The 21,761-nt window shown below is 47.3% G+C and overlaps 1 protein-coding gene across 2 annotated transcripts in view; it reads right to left on the bottom strand.

Annotated features, from left to right (window-relative positions):
- LOC119955748 (chloride intracellular channel protein 4-like) overlaps positions 1-21,761 on the bottom strand; it is a 63,822-nt gene that overhangs the window by 28,020 nt on the left and 14,041 nt on the right. Inside the window, exons 1-2 of one of the 2 annotated variants that reach the window (XM_038782276.1) lie at positions 8,153-8,182; positions 7,907-8,016 (exon numbers count right to left, since the gene is read on the bottom strand). In XM_038782276.1, the coding sequence (XP_038638204.1) occupies positions 7,907-8,016; positions 8,153-8,167 (125 nt within the window). In that variant the 5' untranslated portion in view covers positions 8,168-8,182. Of the gene's footprint in view, positions 1-7,906; positions 8,017-8,152; positions 8,183-21,761 lie in introns of those variants that run through there. The other variant, XM_038782275.1, reaches the window with a different exon arrangement.

Genomic DNA, 21,761 nt, shown 5'->3' with positions numbered 1-21,761 from the left:
CAGAGAAGGAACAAGAGAATCAAGCAGAGTCAGCTTACAGCCAGCTCGGTCATGAGAAAGATAAGACATAGCAGCCGAGCTAAAACAGCTAATACATCTAAGGAAGACTAGAATTTAAAGAGGAGGCAGAGTCAGCTCAGAGAAAGCCAGCAGAGTCAGCTCTCACAGCTCGGTACATGGGAAAGATAGGACACAGCAACCAAGCTCACCAGCAAATACATCTAAAGAAGACCAAATTTTAAAAAGATTAATTGTCAACTTGGGCCTGAAGGTCCCTTCAACCAACCAGAAGGATCCAGAAGCAAGTTCTTTTTACCTTTCTGTAAAGAAAGTGATTGCAGCTTTTAAAAGAAAAAAATATAATAATAAAATAACTTAAAAGTTTAACCTGAAACTGGTTATTCCAAAGTCTACTTTACTTACTTAGCAATGCGGGACCCAGGATCGATGCTATTAAGTGGTAAGTAGATGAAATCTTCCATGAAGATATGGGTTATACCGGGGGTTAACTTGAAAATATAGTTTGACCTGAATAGCACCCACCGAAGTCTGCATAGGAGTCAAGGAGTGAGAATCCTTGTTCACCATTTAGAATGTCAGCCCTTTTTGGTATCGGGGGACTTCTAAGAATAGTGGTGAGTTTTCAACAACACTCTTCATAAGACAAACCCCTCATCTCTGGAATCAATCTGGTGAACCTCATCTGAACTGCCTCTAATGAAACTACATCCCTCAAAAAATAAGGGACCAAAACTGCATACAGTACTCCAGGCGAGGTCTCATCAATTCCAAGTACAGTTGCAGCAACATTTACCTACTTTCATACTCTATTTCTTTAGCTATAAAGGCCAAAATTCGATTTGCCTTCCTTCTTACCTGCCGTACCTGCATGCTAGTTTTCTGCAATTCATGCACAAGGACATCCAGATCCCTCTGCGCCAAAGTGCCCTGATGTTTCTCTCCAATTAGATAATAAGTTGCTTTTCCATTTTTCTAACCAAAATATATAACCTCACACTTATCCATGATGAACTCCTTCTGCCAAATTCTGGCCCACTCACCTAGCCTAACTCTCTCCATTTGTAAATTTCTTACGGGGCTGGTTTAGCTCAGTAGGCTAGACAGCTGGTTTGCATAGCAGAACAAGGCCAGCAGTGCGGGTTCAATTCCTGTACCTGCTGAGAATTCTGAATTCTCCCTCCGTGTACCTGAACAGGTGCCAAAATGTGGCGACTAGGGCTTTTCACAGTAACTTCATTGCAGTGTTAATGTAAGCCTACATGTGACAATAAAAGATTATTAATATTATCACTTTCCCACCTATTTTAGTGTCATCTACAAATTTAGCTACAGTATCTTCTATCCCTGCATCCAAGTCATTAATAAATATTGTAAATAGTTGAGGCCTGACGACCAAACCCTATGACACCCCACGAGTTACATCTTGCCTACCAGAAAACAAACCTACTCTCTGCCTTCTGTTGGTTAGCCAGTCTTTTATCCAAGCTCTATCCCTAACCTCATGTGATCTGACCTTGTTTAATAAGTATTTGTGCGGCTCCTTATCAAATGCCTTCTGGAAGTCCAGATATACCACAACTGCAGAATTCTCATTATCCACTTGGCTTCGTATATCTCAAAAGAACTCTAGCAAATTATTCAAACATGATTTACCCTTCATAAAACCATGCTGACTCTAATGGATTTCATTTTGACTTTCCAAATGTCCTGTTATTAACTTCCTTACTAATGTTTTCTAATAATCTCCCAATGACAGAGAGTCTATAGTTTCTTACATTCTGCCTCCATCCCTATTTGAATGAGGGTGTGACATTAGCATTTTTCCAATTGTTACTCCGCCTGGTCACCTCCCAACAGTTGCTAAGAGACTCGACCAGAGCCATAACTTTTTTAAGTTTGAAGGTGGTGCAGAAAGATCGATACTTTCCAAGAATGATAATAAAAGAAATAAGGCTTGGTTATTTAATAAAGACAAGAAAAGGAAACAATATTTAAACTTCAACTCTAACAGTAACAGATCACATGTAGTTTCTTAGCCTTCACACTCTAGTTCCCATTAAACATCACTTTATCAGAACATACAGCTCTCATGCCACTTACACAGATAGTCAAAGGCAATACTTGCATTTATGAACCATTTTTCTTCTGGTAGGTACATTCAGAACCCTTTTCTCAAGTTTGCCTCTGTGGAAACTTTCATGATCTTTCTTGGTCGATTTCTCAAAGCCTTCTACTGTACCTGTTCAAAACAGGATTATCTCTCTCTCTCTCTCTAAGTTCTGCTCTACCACTCAAACAAAGGTTCTCTGGGGTTTCCAGACTTGAACCTATCAACATTATCTCGGCTGTTAGATGGCCCACTCCCCTTCATAAAAAGAAAAGAGCCATGCTACTGATATACAACTAACCTCCCATTGCCTGACTAAGAGGCCATCAAACTCTGTAATGGGCCAACGGCTGGTCAGTCAGGAGTGTCCCAAAGGAAAATGGATCTGGGTCATCTTGTGTATTCCCACTAACAAATTTAAGTCTGACTGGGGCCAATTTAACTCGGCCAAGTGCGGGCGTATCCCTCAGACTCTGTGATAGCAGGTTTCCCTTCCCCCGTCCCCATCCCCCTGTCCCCCCAGTACTCTGCTATCCTTAATTTCTGTTCTTCATTACAATATATTTTAAAAGTGTTTGTCTTTTCATTTTTTTAGAATACATTTAGAGAACCCACTTAATAATTTCCAATTAAGGGGTAATTTAGTGCGGTCAATTGACCTACCCTGCACCTCTTTTTGGGTTATGGGGATGAGGCTCACGGAGACACAGTGAGAATATGAAAACTCCACACAGACAGTGACCTGAGGCCACGATCGAACCCGGGTCCTCGGCGCCGTGAGGCAGCAGTGTTAACCACCGCACCACCGTGCCGTCCGATGTTTTTCCTTTCATCATTGGCTTGCAATCCTTACTTTTGCCCTCAGTATAATTGTGCTTTTTTTTCCAGGTTTGTGCTATTGATTATTCATGAAAAAATTAGATTTATCCTTGTATGTCTGCAGCCATTTCTAAATGTCATACTTACTCCTCAACACATCCAGTGTGACTTAATCAGAGGGTTTAAACGACCAGTTTTGCACTTGCACCGTATATGTCAAACAAAGGCAGGGAAATGGAGTCAGCACTCTGTGCGTGGCACCTCTATTGCCAACTGTGATTAAATATTGCTGGAGGTTTGATGACATGACTTGAGCCCCTAACAGCAATCATTCCTCAGCCAACATGTCCAACCTACTGATGTCCAGTGCCCCGACACCAATTGGAAAGCAACAAGATTCGATGCTTGACCATCAGCCAAACAGCCATTCTCTCTCTCACATTTTCAATATTTTTGCATCCAGAGAAGAAAAATGTTCAAAGAAGTATTTTTTTTTTAAAAAACTATCTCCTTTAATATCCCAATGGTTTTTCACCAGGAGCACACACAGCAGTGTCCTGGAGATTGATCTTCAATTCTTAAAGACTCCAGGTACATCCCAATTGGCTAGGCTGGAATGGTGTGGAGGGTCGGGCTGGCAGGATCCAGGGCCACAGTTGGGAGCAGCAGTGGCCAGAGTGTGACGCAAAGCAAACACATGAATTGGGATTAATAATGGGACCAACAGGTCTCAGAGTGGAATCTGGCCAGGGTAGAGTTGAAGTAGGGAGGGAAGGGAATAGGGGCTACTGGGAGACACCAGAAAGGAAAAGGGGAGTGGGTGAGGAGTGGGGAGTTAGGGGGAGAAGGGAAAATATCTGAAGCACAAGTGAATTAACCAATAATTCTTAGAAATATACCTGAAGTCTTTAGCCATTGGCTGCTCAATAATTACAGTCACCAGGTTTGTAAATGAAACACGATTATTGTTTATTTATAACAAGAACTATAATGAAATATGTAGCAAATACAACTGGTTAACAATCATCTACTTCCTAATTCCCCACTTTAATTTGCCTCCAACCCTCTACACACACACAAGACAGACAAACACAGAGGGTGGAAAGGGGTAATAAATAATAAGTGAAAGGAAAAAGAGTCTTTGTTTCAAATGGTTGTCTTTAGCACACCTTCTTTCACAGCAAACCTGTGGCTTAAAGCTTCTGTTGGCAGCCTGTAATGGCCTTCTCTGTAGATTCATTAATTCCGTTTTCTGCAACTTCAAAAATACAGCACTCACAGCTGGTGAAAACACGGAGGAGAGAGAGAACAGCAGGACCTTATCTCTGTTCTGCCAGGATGAAAACTGAAATTCCTTGGGACTCTGAAAATCATTCTGCTGGGCTAGGATCTGGTCACCACTGTTACCGGGCAGAGTACGGTCGTTTGGACCAATTCATTTTCCACCAGCCAATCAATCGAACTGAGTCCCATCTCTCTTTCTAGGGGCTTGTGCAGTATGGTTCGCTTGATGTATTGATTTTACGTTGATGTTTGCACATTTTTGACTTTTTTGTTTTTTCTTGTTATTATCTGTAACTGTTTACAATGCCGAAAAATACCTCAATAAAATAGTTTGATTTAAAAAAAAGAATAATATGAGCAAAATGAAAGAAAGGGGAAATAAGGGAATAAACAAGAAGGACCCTTACAATGGTAATAGAAGCTGAAGCATGCAATAATTCAAAGAAGTTGCACTGCAATGTCTGGCTCAGAACGTTGAGCCTAGGCTCGGTAGACTGGACCATGAAGTGTCAGATTAGACACTTAAGTTTAGAAACAAAGCGTTTGGCTCAAGTGGTCCAGCCCAATTTATGCTTTACATGAACTGCCTCAAACCCTACATCATCAAAATCATGATGAACCTGCACAGAGTAAATAGGAAGGATCTGCTCCCATTGAGGGGAGACCCAAGAATGAGAGGATGCTAATTTGAAGTGATTAGCAAAGGAACCAGAGGTGACATGAACAGAAACATTTTACGCAACAAATAGTTATGATTTGGGTCGCTCTGCGTAAGGGGTGGTTTTATAAAGGGCACTGGATAATTGTCTGAAGAGGAAAGATGTGCACGGTTATGGGAAAAGGGCAAAGCAGTGCGAGTAGTTGAGTTTCTCTTGCAGGGAGGTGATTTGGTACAGAAGGGGGCCATTCAGCCCATCATGGCATGAGCACAATGGAATGAACGGCCCCTTCTGTACCCAATCAACATAGCCTTCTTATTTCCTTCTAATTCCCCTAAATTTCCACCTACTTATTAATAAACTGACCACAGCAGTGCAGCGAAGATAGAGTTAGTTTTGATACTTCCCTTGAAGAAACAGCTGAAAACACTAGTCATTTAAGTTCATACATGATGAATGGGGTGCCATGCCCAGTGAAGATATGTCCTATTCGTAACTTTGAATCTGGCTGCACTCAGTATACAGTGTTCAGAATTGTCTTTCATTTTTTTTTAAAAAGGGACACTCATAAAATTGTTAAAATGGCTTCCAAGGGTCTTTCTTGTGCCTTTTACAATTTCTGCATAGGTAAAAGATTGGCTTCTACCTGGATATGCCTCTGGAATGTTCTCAAATGCAATTGAGTTGCTCAGGTGCAAAGAGACCATCCTTACTAGCTCAATAAAAATTGACTGCCAGAGCCATGATATAGAACATCAAATGAAGTGGGTTAATTGCAGCTGTTGATACATTACAATCATTCTCCCAATGTATATCAATCACCCTGGCTCCAACCCATTATGTGAAAAATGGAAGTTACTGAAACTTGCCATCATGTGACTGAAACTAGCTTCTGATACCAGGTTCTTTATTATTCCAAGAACCAGAGTGAAACGCAGTTAGTCTTCACAAGAACACCATCTGCAGGGAACATCAGCAGCAGCAAAAGGCAGTAGGCCCACATCCTTTTAAATCTGGAGACCGTTCTTCTAAAGATGTCTTCAAGCCTGATTACTATTCCAAACTCACCTGTGAAGAAACTTGATCTCCTAGTACAAGTAAGTCAGTTGCCAGCTGAATATCCATATCTTTGAGACAATCCTCAAATAATCCCTAGCATATGACTACAGTTATTGAAACCACCTAAAGTACCCTTTCAATGTGAAAATGCTGCCTTCACCATGCCTGCAATGACAGATTTTCCTACAATGAACAAAACACATGTGGCGGTATTCTCCCCCACTCCTGCCGGGTGGGAGAATAGCCGGGGTGCTGGGCGAATCGCGCCACGCAGCCCTGACCCCCGCACGTGATTCTCCCACCCCCCGAAACCAGCGCTGTGCAAATCGCGCCGGGCCGCTGGGAGAATCGGCGCAAGCGGCGAGCGGCGAATCTCTGGCCAGATGGGCCAAGCGGCCGCTCTGACACGACAGGGTCCCGCTGGCGCCGTCCACCCTGGTCGCTGCCGGCCGGAACTCTGTGGGAACCCTCGGGGGGGGGGGGTGAGGGGGGCTCCTTCACCGGGGGGGGGGAGTCTCCGATGGGGTCTGGCCCGCGATCGGGGCCCACCTTTCGCTGGGCTGGCCTCTCCCCACCCCCGGGCCTACATTCCGCCGCGGCCGACCCCTGAACACCCACGCCATATTGCTTTGGGGCCGGCGCGCATAAGAAGTTCCACGCGTATGCGCAGGATGACGTGGCCCAACATGCATGCGCTGGATTGAGTGGCCCCAACTGCGCATGCGCGTGTTGGCATGGCGCTGTAAGGACGCTGGAGTGGCGTGAACCGCTCCAGTGCCATGCTGGCCCACTGTGGGGGCCAGAATAGGTCGTGCCCGGTCCCTGTTCACACCGTCGTGAAACGCAATGGCGTTCACGAGAGCGCAGGCACTTGGTCTGCAGAGCGGAGAATCGCCCCCATGAACTAACCTGTAAAGGTGCACTGTTCTCTTGAACTGTATTATTCATGTGTGTGTGGACATACCATTTAGACTTAAGAAGATGAATTTGCGAATAAAAAAATCTTTATTTAAACCCACAAAAACTTGCTCCTATTATTTAAATTTATGACACATTCCAGGGGCTAAGAAATGTACACATCTTCCCCTCTTTAAAAACCACAATGATTACGGACAATAAGGTGTGCAAAGGAGATCAATCACCTTGACTCCAAACCATTATGTGGAAAATGGAATGCACTGACATTTTTCATCACATGGCGAAAACTAGCCCCTGATACCAGGTCCTTTGAAATTCCAAGAATTAGTCTGCACAAGAACACCATCTGCATGGAGCATCAGCATCGCAAAAGAGTCCAAAGGGTTTCAGTTCTCTTCGGATCCTGTTTGTGATAAGGGCGATTTAGGAGCAGGAGACAGAGAGAACTTTGGAAAAAGCAAATCCACATTTTGAGGGGCTTCATACAGTGTAGCAGAGGAAGCAGTGACACCTCCAGATTCAAAGAAAGCACTGCTTATTTGAAAGGGATCATTTGTGTCATGGGCCACTGGATGAAGAGGCATAACATGAATGATCAGCATTACAGGAACACAAATACCAAATGCTGAAAATTCACCATCAAAAAGGCCCTCATAATAATTTTCAGTACAAACAACTTTGAATTAAATTTTACAATCTCAGACGATTTTAGTTGTTGCAGAAACTGATTTTCATGGGCGGAGAACATCCATATCCTTAAATAATTAAACGGGGAAAAAACGTGAAATTAATGAGTGGATAACTGGCCAGGAATGTGGATGTGGCTCTGTTGAACAGTGCAAGGGAACTTAGAAGGGGAATGAAATAGGAGAGAGGCGGGGCGGAGGAGTGATTGAAAGATGTGAAAGTTACGGATATATCACGGGTCTTTCAGAGTCGACTTTGAAGCATTCATGGTATTCAGCAACAAAGTGGCTTATTGTCACATCTCTTTATTGTCTCCCGAGTCAACATTCAGTTCAGCTCAGCCAGCACTCACCTCTTCATGTCCACTGTGTTAATGGTGAAAGCAACTTTCTTTAACCACAGGATCATAAACAAACGTTGGGAGAATGGGCAGTTCCCAATGCTCTCACCATCATCACTGGCCTGCACACAGAGAATACGTTCAAAGGTTAGGACTCCTTTTTGTTCAGTTAGTCAGAGCAATTAAAATACTGGCAATTTGTAAAAAATGTTTTTCTTCATAATGCGCAACTCTTGCACAGTTCTGTTTCACAACTACCTGGCAATATTTCATCAGTATGGACTGCACTAAAAGGCTTTAAAGAAGGAGAAGAGGTGCACAGAGAATGGAGCAATTAAGGAATCGTTATTTCGTGATACAGTGGCCGAAGCCTTAATGTTTATGGATGGTCTAGGAGGCGGGCGGGTAAACAATGCCCGGCAAAGAGGCTGACTTGCGGCTAAACCCTGATTGTGGCGCTATTCCGACAAGATCAACCAGCTGTTTTGGCTCCTGGCGATGAAAGGCACTGGCCCTTTAAGAATGTCCATCTGTCAAAACACGATGTTAAGTCGGATAAGAATACCAAGCTCATATGTCAGAGGAATGAAGCAGCACCTGTGCTGTGCAAGGGGAAGTTGCACAACCAAATAAAAATGCTGTTGTGTTGGAAACCACCACACAATGCACTGCCTGTGGCCAGAATATCTGCCTGTATCGAAAAGAATATAACACAAAGACAATTATCAGGAAACATTTTGCAGAGAATCAGGAGTGAGTTTGTGTCTAGTTTCCTGAAAGAAAGTATGCACATTTCTTTTGGACCTTTCACATCCCCGGGATAACCCAAAGCACTTTACAGGCATCGTACATGTGATAAAGGTGATGTGCCCAGTATGATTCAGTGCTTAATGAATTTGCAGTGTGACATTTGATGAATCTGTGTCGTTTTAACGCTTTGGGCACTGCAGGATTATAGAAATCCCTGTAGTGACACAACTTGATTCCGAAGAAAACAGAAAGCAGTGGAAATTCTCAGTTAGTCAGCATCTGAGGAGAGAGAAACAGAAACCTTAGGCAGAGATTGTGCGCCCTTCGTGCTGGCATGATTTTCCAGTCCCGCTCGAGACACCACCCACCCCTCACATCCCGCGCGGCAGTAGATGAACAACGCAATTGGACATTGGCGGGACCAGAGGATCCCACCTGTGGCCAATAGCGAACAACCTCCACCACCAGGAAACACGCCATGAGGGAGAGGGGCGGCGGAAAATCCCAGCTCGTGAAAAAAAGGTTCTTGATTTGAAACGGTAACCTTGTCTCTCTCACCATAAACGCTGCCTGGTCCACTGAGTATTTCCAGCAATTCCTGTTTCGTTTCAGATTTCCCGAAACCGCAGCATTTTGCTTGTGTTTATCCCCAAGAAAATGGTTGAATGATCAAGTAAACACGGTGTCAGGCCCATGAACAGACGCTATTCAATTCAGTAGAAACAATATATCGCGTATTCCGGGGCAACTCGTCAATGCACTGGGCAAATATACAGATAGATCACATTGAGAAGAGAGTTAGGGTAGGTGGGAAAGGCTGCAGTGAGCTTGAGGCCAGCCATTCACTCTGAAGAACCTGTGTTCACCTCGAGCTCATATTGAGAGACCTACCTGAAACTGAAATTGGAAAATCTCAAAGGGGACAGATAACCTCACCTATCTTGACCCAGCTCTGTGGAAATCCATCTCTTTCTCCACTTTTGAAGGAACTTCCTAAAATGCATCATTTCGAACAAAGCACTCTTTGTGTCCAAAGCACTCTCCCGGCTGACAATTGTGAGAGGGCAGAACCAAGCACTGGTCCAAATTCCGTCAACTTCTGCCATAGAAACCCTTTCCATCATCAGGAAATTCTGGCCCTCCCACACTACAATTATACCATTTTGCTGTAGGCACTGCAATGATCTCACCATATCATCTTCCTATCCTTGATATAATAATCTCATGGTAACTCCAAGTTGTGTTCAACATGGAGGAGTACTGATTCATCAGTTGACGATGGCCCGTATGTGGTAATCAGCTGGAGGTTTCCTTGCCCATATTTAACCTGAAGTCATGAGACTTCATGGGGTCCAGAGTTGATGTTGAGGGCTTCTAGGGTAACTCCCTCCCAACTGTATACCACTGTTCCTCTGCCTCTGCATGGTCGGTCCTGCCGGTGAGACAGGGCATACCCAGGAATTGTGACAGTGCTGTCTGGGATATTGTCTGTAAGGTATGATTCTGTGAGTATAACTATGTTCAGCTGTTGCTTAACTAGTCTGTGAGACAACTCTCCCAACTTTGGCACAAGCCGCCAGATGTTAGAAAGGAAGTCATTGCAGGGTCAACAGGGCTAGCTATCATTTCCGGTGCCAGGTGCAATGCCGGATAGTCCGTCCAGTTTGATTTCTTTATTGTGTGTTATCGTAGCAGTTGAATACAACTTGCTAGGCCATTTCAGAGGACATTTAAGTGTCAACCACATTGCTATGTGTCTGGAGTCACATGTAGGTCAGACCAGGTAAGGACGGCAGATTTCCTTCCCGAAAGGACATTAGTGAACCAAATGGATTTTTCACAACAATCAACAATAGTTTCACGGTCAATATTATACTTTTAATTCCAGATATTTTATTGAGGCTTTTTAAAAATTCCACCACCTCCATGGTGGAATTCGAACCCGGGTCCCCAGATCATTATCCTGGGTCTCTAGCTTATTGTCCAGTGACAATACCACTAAGTCACCGTCTCCCCCTACACCAAGATTTATAGTGCATCCCTCGGCATATGGTCCTGGTCCTTGATATGTTCCTTGATATGATCTCACTGTTACACATCCTATATACAATACTCGGTGACCGCATAAATACAGATTCCCCTGTGCTACCTCGCCCTACATTGATATGCTCCACACTCATGCCATGCTTAATTTGTTCAATCTAATCTTCTAACCTGCACCAGATAAAGATCTTTAGCCACTGATCCAAGATTAGTTCATTCCTTGCTAAGAGACGTCCCTGCACGCACAACTTTAAATGCAGCAGGAAATCAACTAAAATCAAATTGGCGTACATTGATTAGTTTTCTGCGAGAGATGAATACTTGTTTTGTAAGCCTTTGGATATACTTTTGTTGCCTGAGAAATATGATTGACTGGGAAGCTGATTCCAGGGCCATATGATGGCTGTTGATACTTTCAAGTGTGGAATCTGGACTTGAATCCCACTCAGACAAATGCGATAAACCTCTCCTCAACCTTCTGTTGGCGATGCGAAACGGAAATGAAATCAAATTGAGCCAACCCATAGTTGTTGGGGTCATGTCTACAAGTTTCTAAAATAATGGTTGGCAGTCTTGCCAAGTCAGGGGACAAAGGCATGCTGGTGTGGGACATGGATAAGTTCATAATCCTTAAGGAGAGATACATCAATGCTGAATATTGAAACACATGCACCACAGAACTTCCAAATCGTGTGTTTGGAAGGTTGAAGGTCCATGGCTGAGGCTGTCACATCTGAACTGAAGGACTTGATAACACTCGGTCTTCAAGTGTTCCAGCACTGACGTCCCTCATCTCGAGCAGCCACATTTTAAAATCAGGTCATATTTGTATTTTTCAACGTTTATCTGGCCCCGTTCATATGTTTTAAAAATAATTCAGCTCTTTTGAACATGAAGGAAATTCAGAAAAGTACTCCCTCTCTATCAGGACAGCCAATGAATTATAACTCTGCTGTGGCAGCACTAGGAGGAGGTCTTTGGCGCAGAGGTAGAGCCCCTCTCTCTTGGCAAGAGCGTCCGGGTTCAAATCCAACGCCAGGATTAGTTGGCTACCGGAGGAGTGTTCATAACCCAGTTCCGTTGACAATCAGCTCAGGAATCCTTCCACCACTTCCCGACTTTCCGAGAATGGAAAAACAGTGTGCGTGTGAAGATGAATTTTTAAAAAGAAAATGGTAGTACTGAATGCCTGGGCGTGGTGCCATTGCTGCCTCCACTTAAAGGAAGTAAGATGGAACTCCCTACATCATTCAGCATGAGGAACAACTCTGTTTCCCACTGCATCTTAAAATCTGGTTGCAACTTTTTTTTTGAAATAAATTTTATTGAAAAATTTTGATTTTATACAACATTGACACACCTTAGTAAAATACCGAAAATAACAATAATATTAACAATCATATACATTCGCCCCACCTCCATGAACAACACAGCATTTTAACAACAACACAAATTAACACACTATAAAGTTACAGAATAGACACTACAATAGTGCACCCCCCCCCCCCCCCCCCCCCCCCGGGTTGCTGCTGCTATTGACCAAGTTACCTATCTCTGAGCCAGGAAGTCCAGAAAAGGCTGCCATTGTTTATAGAACCCTTGTATTGATCCTCTCAGGGCAAATTTGACCTTTTCCAATTTTATAAATCCCGCCATGTCACTGATCCAGGTCTCCACGCTTGGGGGCCTTGCATCCTTCCACTGTAACAGAATCCTTCGGCGGGCTACTAGGGATGCAAAGGCCAGGACACCGGCCTCTTTCGCCTCCTGCACTCCCGGCTCTACCGCAACTCCAAAGATCACGAGTCCCCACTCTGGTTTGACCCTGGATCCAACCACCCTCGACACCGTCTCCGCCACCCCCTTCCAGAATTCTTCCAGTGCTGGGCATGCCCAGAACATATGGGCGTGGTTCGCTGGACTCCCTGAACATCTGGTGCACCTATCCTCACCCCCAAAGAACTTACTCATCCTGGTCCCGGACATGTGGGCCCGGTGCAGCACCTTAAATTGGATGAGACTAAGCCTCACACATGAGGAGGAAGAGTTAACTCTCTCCAAGGCATCCGCCCAAGTCCCGTCCTCTATCTGCTCCCCGAGTTCCTCCTCCCATTTAGCCTTCAGCTCCTCCACTGACGACTCCTCCACCTCCTGCATTACCTTATAGATGTCAGACACCTTCCCCTCTCCGACCCACACCCCCGAAAGCACTCTGTCCATCGTCCCCTGCGAGGGCAGCATAGGGAATCCCTCTACCTGTTGCCTAGCAAACGCCCTTACCTGCAGGTATCTGAACATGTTTCCTTGGGGAAGGCCAAATTTATCTTCCAGTTCCCCCAGGCCCGTAAACCTCCCGCCGATAAACAGGTCCCTCAATTTGCTGATGCCCGCTCTTTGCCACCCCCTAAATCCCCCATCCGTGTTCCCCGGGATGAACCGATGGTTGCCACCCAGTGGAGCCTCCATCGAGCCCCCTGTTTCCCCCCGATGCCGTCTCCACTGTCCCCAGATTCTTAGGGTCGCCGCCACCACCGGGCACGTGGTAAACCTCTTAGGGGAGAGCGGCAACGGTGCCGTTGCCATGGCACCCAGGCTCGTACCTCTACATGACGCCATCTCCATTCTTTTCCACACCGCCCCTCCCCCCTCCATCACCCATTTACGCACCATTGACACATTGGCTGCCCAATAGTACCCCAGAAGGTTGGGCAGCGCCAGCCCGCCTCTATCCCTTCCTCGCTCCAGGAACACCCTCTTCACTCTCGGAGTCCCATGTGCCCACACAAAGCTCAAAATACTGCTAGTCACTCTCCTAAAGAAGGCCCTGGGGATAAATATGGGCAGGCACTGAAAGAGGAACACGAACCTCGGAAGCACCGTCATTTTGACGGACTGTACCCTCCCCGCCAATGACAATGGCAGCATGTCTCACCTCTTGAACTCCTCCTCCATCTGATCTACAAGTCTGGTGAAATTATGCTTGTGAAGAGTCCCCCAGTCCCTGGCCACCTGCACCCCCAGGTACCTAAAGCTCTCCCCTGCCCACCTAAGCGGGAGCCTACCAATTCCTTCCTCCTGGTCTCCAGGGTGCACCATAAACACCTCGCTCTTGCCTAAATTTAATTTATAACCTGAAAAGGTCACAAACTCAGCTAGCAACTCCATCATTCCCGGCATCCCTCCCACCGGGTCCGCCACATACAGTAACAGGTCGTCGGCATACAACGACACCCTATGTTCCTCTCCACCTCGCACCAAGCCTCTCCACCTCTCTGAATCTCTCAACGCCATCGCCAGCGGCTCGATTGCCAGTGCAAACAACAAGGGGGACAGGGGGCAACCCTGCCTGGTCCCTCGGTAAAGCCGGAAGTACTCCAACCTCCTCCTATTTGTGGCCACGCACGCCATCGGGGCCTCATATAGCTGCCTTACCCATCTAATGAACCCTTCACCAAATCCAAACCTCCCCAACACCTCCCATAGGTACCCCCACTCCACTCTATCGAAGGCCTTCTCCGCATCCAGCGCCACCACTATCTCTGCCTCCCCCTCAATCACCGGCATCATGATGACATTCAGCAATCTCCGCACATTCGTGTTCAGCTGCCTTCCCTTCACAAAACCTGTCTGGTCCTCGTGCACAACCCCTGGCATACAGTCCTCTATCCTGGCGGCCAGGATTTTTGCCAGCACCTTAGCATCCACGTTGAGGAGAGATATGGGCCTGTATGAACCACACTGCTGGGGGTCCTTGTCCTTCTTTAAAATTAACGAGATCAGCGCCCGCAACATCGTCGGGGGCAAAGTCCCCCCTTCCCACGCTTCATTGAGTGTCCGCACCAGCAAGGTGCCCACTAGGTCCACAAACGTTTTTATAAAATTCCACCGGGAACCCATCCGGCCCCGGTGCCTTCCCTGACTGCATCTGCCCGATCCCCTTAACTAGCTCCTCCAGCTTAATCGGCCCACCCAGCCCCTCCACCTTCTCCTCCTGCACCTTCGGGAAAGAAAGCCTGTCAAGGAACCTCTCCATTCCCCCCTCTCCCCCGTTGGCTCCGACCGGTACAGTTCCCCGTAAACGTCCTTGAAGACCTCATTCACCTCTACCCCCTTCCGCACCACATTCCCACTCTTGTCTCTCACTCCAGCAATCTCCTTAGCCGCATCCCGCTTGCGGAGCTGATGAGCCAGCATCCTACTCGCCTTTTCACCATGTTCATACACTGCCCCTTGTGCCTTCCTCCACTGTGCCTCCGCCTTTCTAGTGGTCAGCAAATCAAATTTAGCCTGCAAGCTGCGCCTCTCTCCCAACAGTCCCTCCTCTGGTGCCTCTGCATACCTCCTGTCCACCTCCAGCATCTTTCCCACCAGTCTATCCCTCTCACTCCTCGCGCTCCTCTCCCTGTGTGCTCGGATGGATATCAGCTCCTCACGAATTACTGCCTTCAGGGCTTCCCAGACCATCCCCACCTGAACCTCCCCCGTATCATTCACCTCAAGGTACCCCTCAATACTTGCCCGGACCCTCCTACACACCTCCTCCTCCGCCAACAACCCACATCCAACCGCCACAACGGACGTTGGTCCCACACCTCTCCCATCTCCAAGTCTATCCAATGCGGAGCGTGGTCGGAGATTGCAATGGCCGAATACTCGGCCTCCTCTACTCTTGGAATCAGTCCCCTACTCACCACGAAGAAGTCTATCCGAGAGTAGACCCTATGTACGTGGGAGAAGAAAGAGTACTCGCATGCCCTCGGCCTCACAAACCTCCATGGATCCATAAACCCTCTCAGTACCTTGGCCGCCGCCGGCCTCCTACCCGTCCTAGAGTTGGACCAATCCAGTGAAGGACCCAACACCGTATTAAAGTCCCCCACTATGATCAGACCTCCCGCCTCCAGATCCGGGATCCGTCCCAACATACGCCTCATAAAGCCCGCATCGTCCCAATTTGGGGCATACACACTAGCCAGTACCACCTTCTCTCCTTGTAGCCTGCCCCTAACCATAACATACCTACCCCCCTTATCCGCCACCACCTCCGATGCCTCAAACAACACATTTTTCCTCACCAGAATCGCCACTCCCCGGTTCTTCACATCCAACCCAGAGTGGAAAACCTGCCCCACCCATCCCTTCCTCAGGCGGACCTGGTCCGCCACCCTCAGGTGGGTCTCCTGAAGCATTGCCACATCTGCCTTTAGCCCCTTCAGGTGAGCCAGTACCCTCGACCGCTTCACCGGCCCATTCAACCCTCTCGCATTCCAAGTGACCAACCGGATCAGAGGGCGTCCCGCCCCCCTCCCCCGTCGACTAGCCATAGCCCGTCGACTGCCCGCCCCAGGCCAGCACCCCCTGCCCGACCCAGTCCCCATAGCGACAACACCTCACCTCTGTCCCCCCCAGCCCCCCAGCTCCTTCTTGACCCTACCAGCAGCAACCCGGTATTCCCCTTTCTCCCCTCCCTTCCCCCCCAGGCTAGGAACCCTCCCAGCCGTGAACCGTCCTCCATTGTACTTCCGTGGGTCAGCTAACTTCTGCTGACCCCGGAAACTCCCGCCAATAGCCCGACCCCTCCCGAAGTGGGATCATCCCCCAATCTATCCCTCCTCCAGGCACCGCTCCAGCGCGGAGAAGAACCAGTTAAGGCCCCGCCTCCCCCGTCACCGTCTCCACCCCCCCAGCCCCGCAGCGCGGGAAACCAGAGGAAAGCCCGCGCTTTCGCACTGCCCCACCACACCCTTCTGACACAGCTCCCAAATATCAGCCCCACTCCGACATAGAATACAACAGACCCCCCCAACCCTCCCCACAAGATACACAGCCCAAACAATGCCCCACAGCACAAGAACAAGAACATAGCAGAACAACCCCTCCGTAAATAACCATATCAAAATTGCAAAAGTACTAAGACAAGAAGAGAAAAACAGAAGAAAAAGAGAACACAGCAACAGCAGAATCCAGCACTAATATATTACAGCCGACCTCGCAACTCCCAACCCCTAGTTCAAGTCCAGTTTCTCCGTCCGCACGAAGGCCCACGCCTCCCCCGGGGAATCGAAATAATGGTGCCGGTCTGAATAAGTTACCCACAGGCTCGCGGGCTGCAACATTCCGAACTTTATCTTTTTTCTATAAAGCACCTCTTTCGTCTGATTAAATCCGGACCGCCGCTTAGCCACCTCCGCACTCCAATCCTGGTAGATCCGTACTACCCCATTCTCCCACTTGCTGCTCTTCACCTTCTTGGCCCAGCGCAGCATGCACTCCCGATCACTGAACCGGTGGAACCTCACCAGCACCGCACGCGGGGTTTCATCTTCCTTAGGCCTCCTGGCCAGCACCCTGTGCGCTCCCTCCAGCTCCAAGGGCAGATGGAAAGACCCGGCCCCCACTAGCGAGTTCAGCATTACAGCCACGTAGGCTGTCAGGTCCGACCCCTCTAGCCCCTCCGCAAGGCCCAGGATCCGCAGGTTTTTCCGCCTCATGCGGTAATCAAGATCCTCGAAGCGTTCCTGCCACTTCTTGTGGAGTGCCTCGTGCCCCTCCACCTTACTCACGAGGACCATGGCCTCCTCCTCTTGTTCAGTGGCCTGCGTCTGCAACTCCTTGATGGCAGCACCCTGGGTGGACTGAATCTCTGACAGCCTTCTGTTCGTTTCCTGCAGAGAGCTCAGCACCTCATCCTTGAATTCTTTAAAGCAGCGCAGGAGATCAGTTTGTTGCTCCTGCGCCCACAGCCTCCAATCCTCTGGGGCGCCTCCGGTGGCCATCTTGGATTCCTTCCCCCGTTTTTTCTGAGGAGCTGCTGCCGTTTTTTCCCCCTTTCCACTCCGAGTTCGAGGCATGGACTGCGGGGAAAGTTGTTCAGCACACCTTCCCCCACCGGGAGATGTCGAAAAATTTCCGTTTTGGGCTCTCAAAAGAGCCGAAAAGTCTCTTTAAAACGGGAGCTGCCAAATGTGTGGCTTCCTACTCCATCACAGCCACCGGAAGTCCATCTGGTTGCAACTTTGACTGACAGCTAAGATGGTGTGGCTTATTTTGTGGGCAGAGATCTATTAGGACTAAGTATCTAATGAGGGCGGCACAGTGGCACAGTGTACAGCACTGCTGCCTCACAGTTCCAGGGACCGGGTTCAATTCCAGCCTCGGGTGACTGGCTATGTGGAGTTTGCACATTCTCCTCCTGATGCGTGGGTTTCCTCCGGGTGCTCCGGTTTCCACCCACAGTCCAAAGATGTACAGGTTAGGTGGATTGGCTAAATTTCCCCTTAGTGTCCAAAGATTGGTTGGGGTTGCTGGGTAACGGGGATACGGTGGAGTTGTGGGCTTAAGTAGGGTGCTCTTTCAAGGGCTGGTGTAGACTCAATGGGCCAAATGGCCTCCTTCTGCACTCTAAATTCTATGATTCTGAGAGCGAAAGATTGCGGGTGGGTCTGGGTGCCAATGTGGAGCAAACCCCCGGCCTTCACAGCTTGCCATGAGTCACTTACTGCCCCTCCATGTACTAAATGGCTCCAGGGCAGCCAGCCAGATCAGGGGCCTTTTGGTGGTGGGGCTGCAGATCCTACCAACCACAAAACTCCCGCACACTATTGATTTCTTATCTGTGCTGGTCTAACATCGACTGCAACTGGATGCAGTAAAATGAGAAACAGGCTTCCGACACAGGAGATGGTGCAACACTGTTTTATTGAACCTGTTGATTGCTGTACATAATCTGCTGTGGGTTGACACTCTATTAACCTAACTGATAACCTCCTACTGGCTTGACCAGACTAGCTCTCTATCACATGGTGATGATGTTCTTTGGCCTGTGCACTGCGACTATCTCCCTAGCCGTGTCCTGTGAGAAAGAGAGCCTTAATGCCCTGTGGGCTTTATAGTGGTGGTGTCCTGTCTGGTGATTGGTTGTTCTATGTCGTGTGTGTTCATTGGTTATCCTGTGTGTCAATCACTGCCTGTCTGCATCTCGTGATATACATCAGTGGATATTATGACAACTATTACTGGATTTGCACAGTATAGAGGTCCTGATGCTGAAGAAACGCGTTAACACAGGAAGTAGTTGAGGCCAAAACATGAAGCAGTTCGATATAGTGCTTGGGGAGAATGGGATCAAAGGATATGGGGCGAGAAAAGCTGGATTAGGCTATTGAGGTGGATGATCAGCCATGATCATAATGAATGATGGAGCTGGTTCGAAGGGCCAAATGGCCTCCTCCTGCTTCTATTTTCTATATTTCTGTTACAGTGCTACTGTATTAATTATTAAATCAAGATGTCAGTTGTCATTGTGATATTTGGCCTCCTGTTCCGGTAAAATTGAAAAGACTACCTCTAATTGATTGGTTACTTGCAACTTGAACTATAATTCAGGGGAAATGGTGGCCAAGTGGTAATTTAACTGGACCAGTAATCCCAGGGAATGTGGGTTCAAATCCTGCCACAACAGCTAACATAATTTGGATTAAATCAATAAATCTGGAATTGAAAACTAAGTCTCAGTAATGGCGACCATGAATCTACTATTGATTGCTGTGAAAACCCATCTGGTTCACTAATACCCTTTAGAAGATTTCCCTACTGCTCTGACTGCTACTTCTCTCCAGCTGAGTCAGTTTGTCCTCAAAGGCCCTCTCTTTTCCTTTGAAAGGCTCCTGGCTCATCAAACTAATATAGCCTGAAAGATGTTTCAGCAATTTTGCAAATTGAAGGATGTAGGGTGACAGAAACTATGAGCAATAAATGTTGTCTATTGTCAGCTGCACCTTTAATTTTCACTTTAATTTTTCATGAAACGTGGAAGACATTGGAAACCACTGGCTTTCATAGAATTTACAGGGCAGAAGGAGGCCATTCAGCCCATCGAATCTGCACCAGCTCTTGGAACGAGCACCCTACCCAAGTCCACACCTCCACCCCATTCCTGTAACCCCACCTAACCTTTTTTGGACACTAAGGACAATTTATCATGGCCAATCCACCTAACCCTGCATATCTTTGGACTGTGGGAAAAAAAATCGGAGCACCCGAAGGAAACCTGCGCAGACACGGGGAGGATGTACAGACTCTGCACAGACAGTGGCCCAAGCTGGGAATCGAACCTGGGACCCTGGTGCTGTGAAGCCATCGTAACCACTATGCTAAAGAAATACAAATTACTGCGGATGCTGGAATCTGAAATGAAAGAGAAACTGCTGGAAAATTTCAGCAAGTCTGGCAGCATCGGTAGGGAGAGAAAAGAGCTAATGTTTCGAGTCCGATGACTCTTTGTCAAAAGCTTGCTGTCAAAGCCGCTTTGACAAAGAGTCATCGGACTCGAAACGTTCGCTCTTTACTCTCCCTACAGGTGCTGCCGGACTTGCTGAGATTTTACAGCATTTTCTCTTTCCTAACCACTATGCTACCGTGCTGCTTTTAAGTCCAGTTGTTGTTTATATTTTGAATCTCTCCACAAGTTCTTCAGGAACCTTCTTTTCTAAAACCTTTGAAAAAAAGTCTGCACGTTCTCCCCGTGCCTGCGTGGGTTTCCTCCGGGTGCTCCGGTTTCCTCCCACAGTCCAAAGATGTGCGGGTTAGGTGGATTGGCCATGATAAATTGCCCTTAGTGACCAAAAAAAGGTCAGGAGGAGTTACGGGGATAGTGTGGAAGTGAGGATTTAAGTAGGTCGGTGCAGACTGGATGGGCCGAATGGCCTCCTTCTGCACTGTATGTTCTAGGTAAACTCTCTGTAAAATGAACAATATCTGACTAATTTCACACAGCAGGATAGAGAAGGCAAAAGTAAAATTAGAATTGTGCATCTAATTATTTTCCGCGAGGGTGTCACCAAATTAATTATACCATCGTAATACATTAAAAAGGGTATTCTCATTAAGGCCTCTTTAAACAATACCAGTGATGTGTTGCGTTGCCATCAAATCAGGTCAGATGTTGGCTTTGACAGCAACCGGAACATACCCAATTGGAGGATGTCAAGTGATAAATCTACCTGGAACATTCTCACATAAAAGAGGGCTGAAGGGACTCATACATGATTGGGCACTGTAATCACAGTGTCTGAAGTCAGTAGGGATCAATATCTTACACAATATAAGCAATGAAGAAAAGCACCCATGGTTCGTGAAGCCAAAGTCAAAGAAAGCACCATCAAGGATGTTTGGCAGAAGCAGGTGGTACGGTGGCATAGTGGTTAGCACTGCTGACTCTGTGCCATGGTTCAATTCCGGCCTTGGGTTACCATGTAGAGTTTGCACATTCTTCCCTTGTATGTGTGGGCTTCCTCCAGGTGCTCCAGTTTCCTCCCAAAGTCCAACAATGTACTGGTTAGGTGGATTGACAATGCTAAAATTGCCCCAAGATATGCAGGTTAGGTGGGGTTATGGGTTTTTTTTTACATAGAATTTACAGTGCAGAAGGAGGCCATTCGGCCCATCGAGTCTGCACCGGCTCTTGGAAAGAGCACCGTACCCAAGGTCAACACCTCCACCCTATCCCCATAACCCAGTACCCCACCCAACACTAAGGGCAATTTTGGTCACTGAGGGCAATTTATCATGACCAATCCACCTGACCTGCACATCTTTGGACTGTGGGAGGAAACCGGAGCACCCGGAGGAAACCCACGCACACACGGGGAGGATGTGCAGACTCCACACAGACAGCGACCCAAGCCGGAATCGAACCTGGGACCCTGGAGCTGTGAAGCGATTGTGCTATCCACAATGCTGCCACTTGTTATGAGGTTAGGGCGGGGGAGTGGGCCTAGGTTGGGTGCTCCTTCACAGGGTCGGTGCAGACTCGATGGGCTGAATGGCCTCCTTCTGCACTTTAGGAATTCTATGCTTCTAAGTACAGAGTTAAGAGATCAAAAGCGATCAGGGAGTGAGAAAATTGGAAGGATAAGGAAAGTAGAAACCAGGAAAGAGATGCAGAAGCCATGGTGGGAACCCAAAATAACAATTATTAAGAATTACATTTACTTATTTATAATTTTTGTATCCCATCCTTACAGTTACAAAGCCAATGAGCAGAGTGGACAGGGAAATCCTTGATCCATCTTAC

This window comes from Scyliorhinus canicula, chromosome 21, assembly GCF_902713615.1.
Source record: "Scyliorhinus canicula chromosome 21, sScyCan1.1, whole genome shotgun sequence".
Classification (NCBI taxonomy): Eukaryota; Metazoa; Chordata; class Chondrichthyes; order Carcharhiniformes; family Scyliorhinidae; genus Scyliorhinus; species Scyliorhinus canicula.
This window is presented reverse-complemented; position numbering and strand designations above follow the sequence as displayed.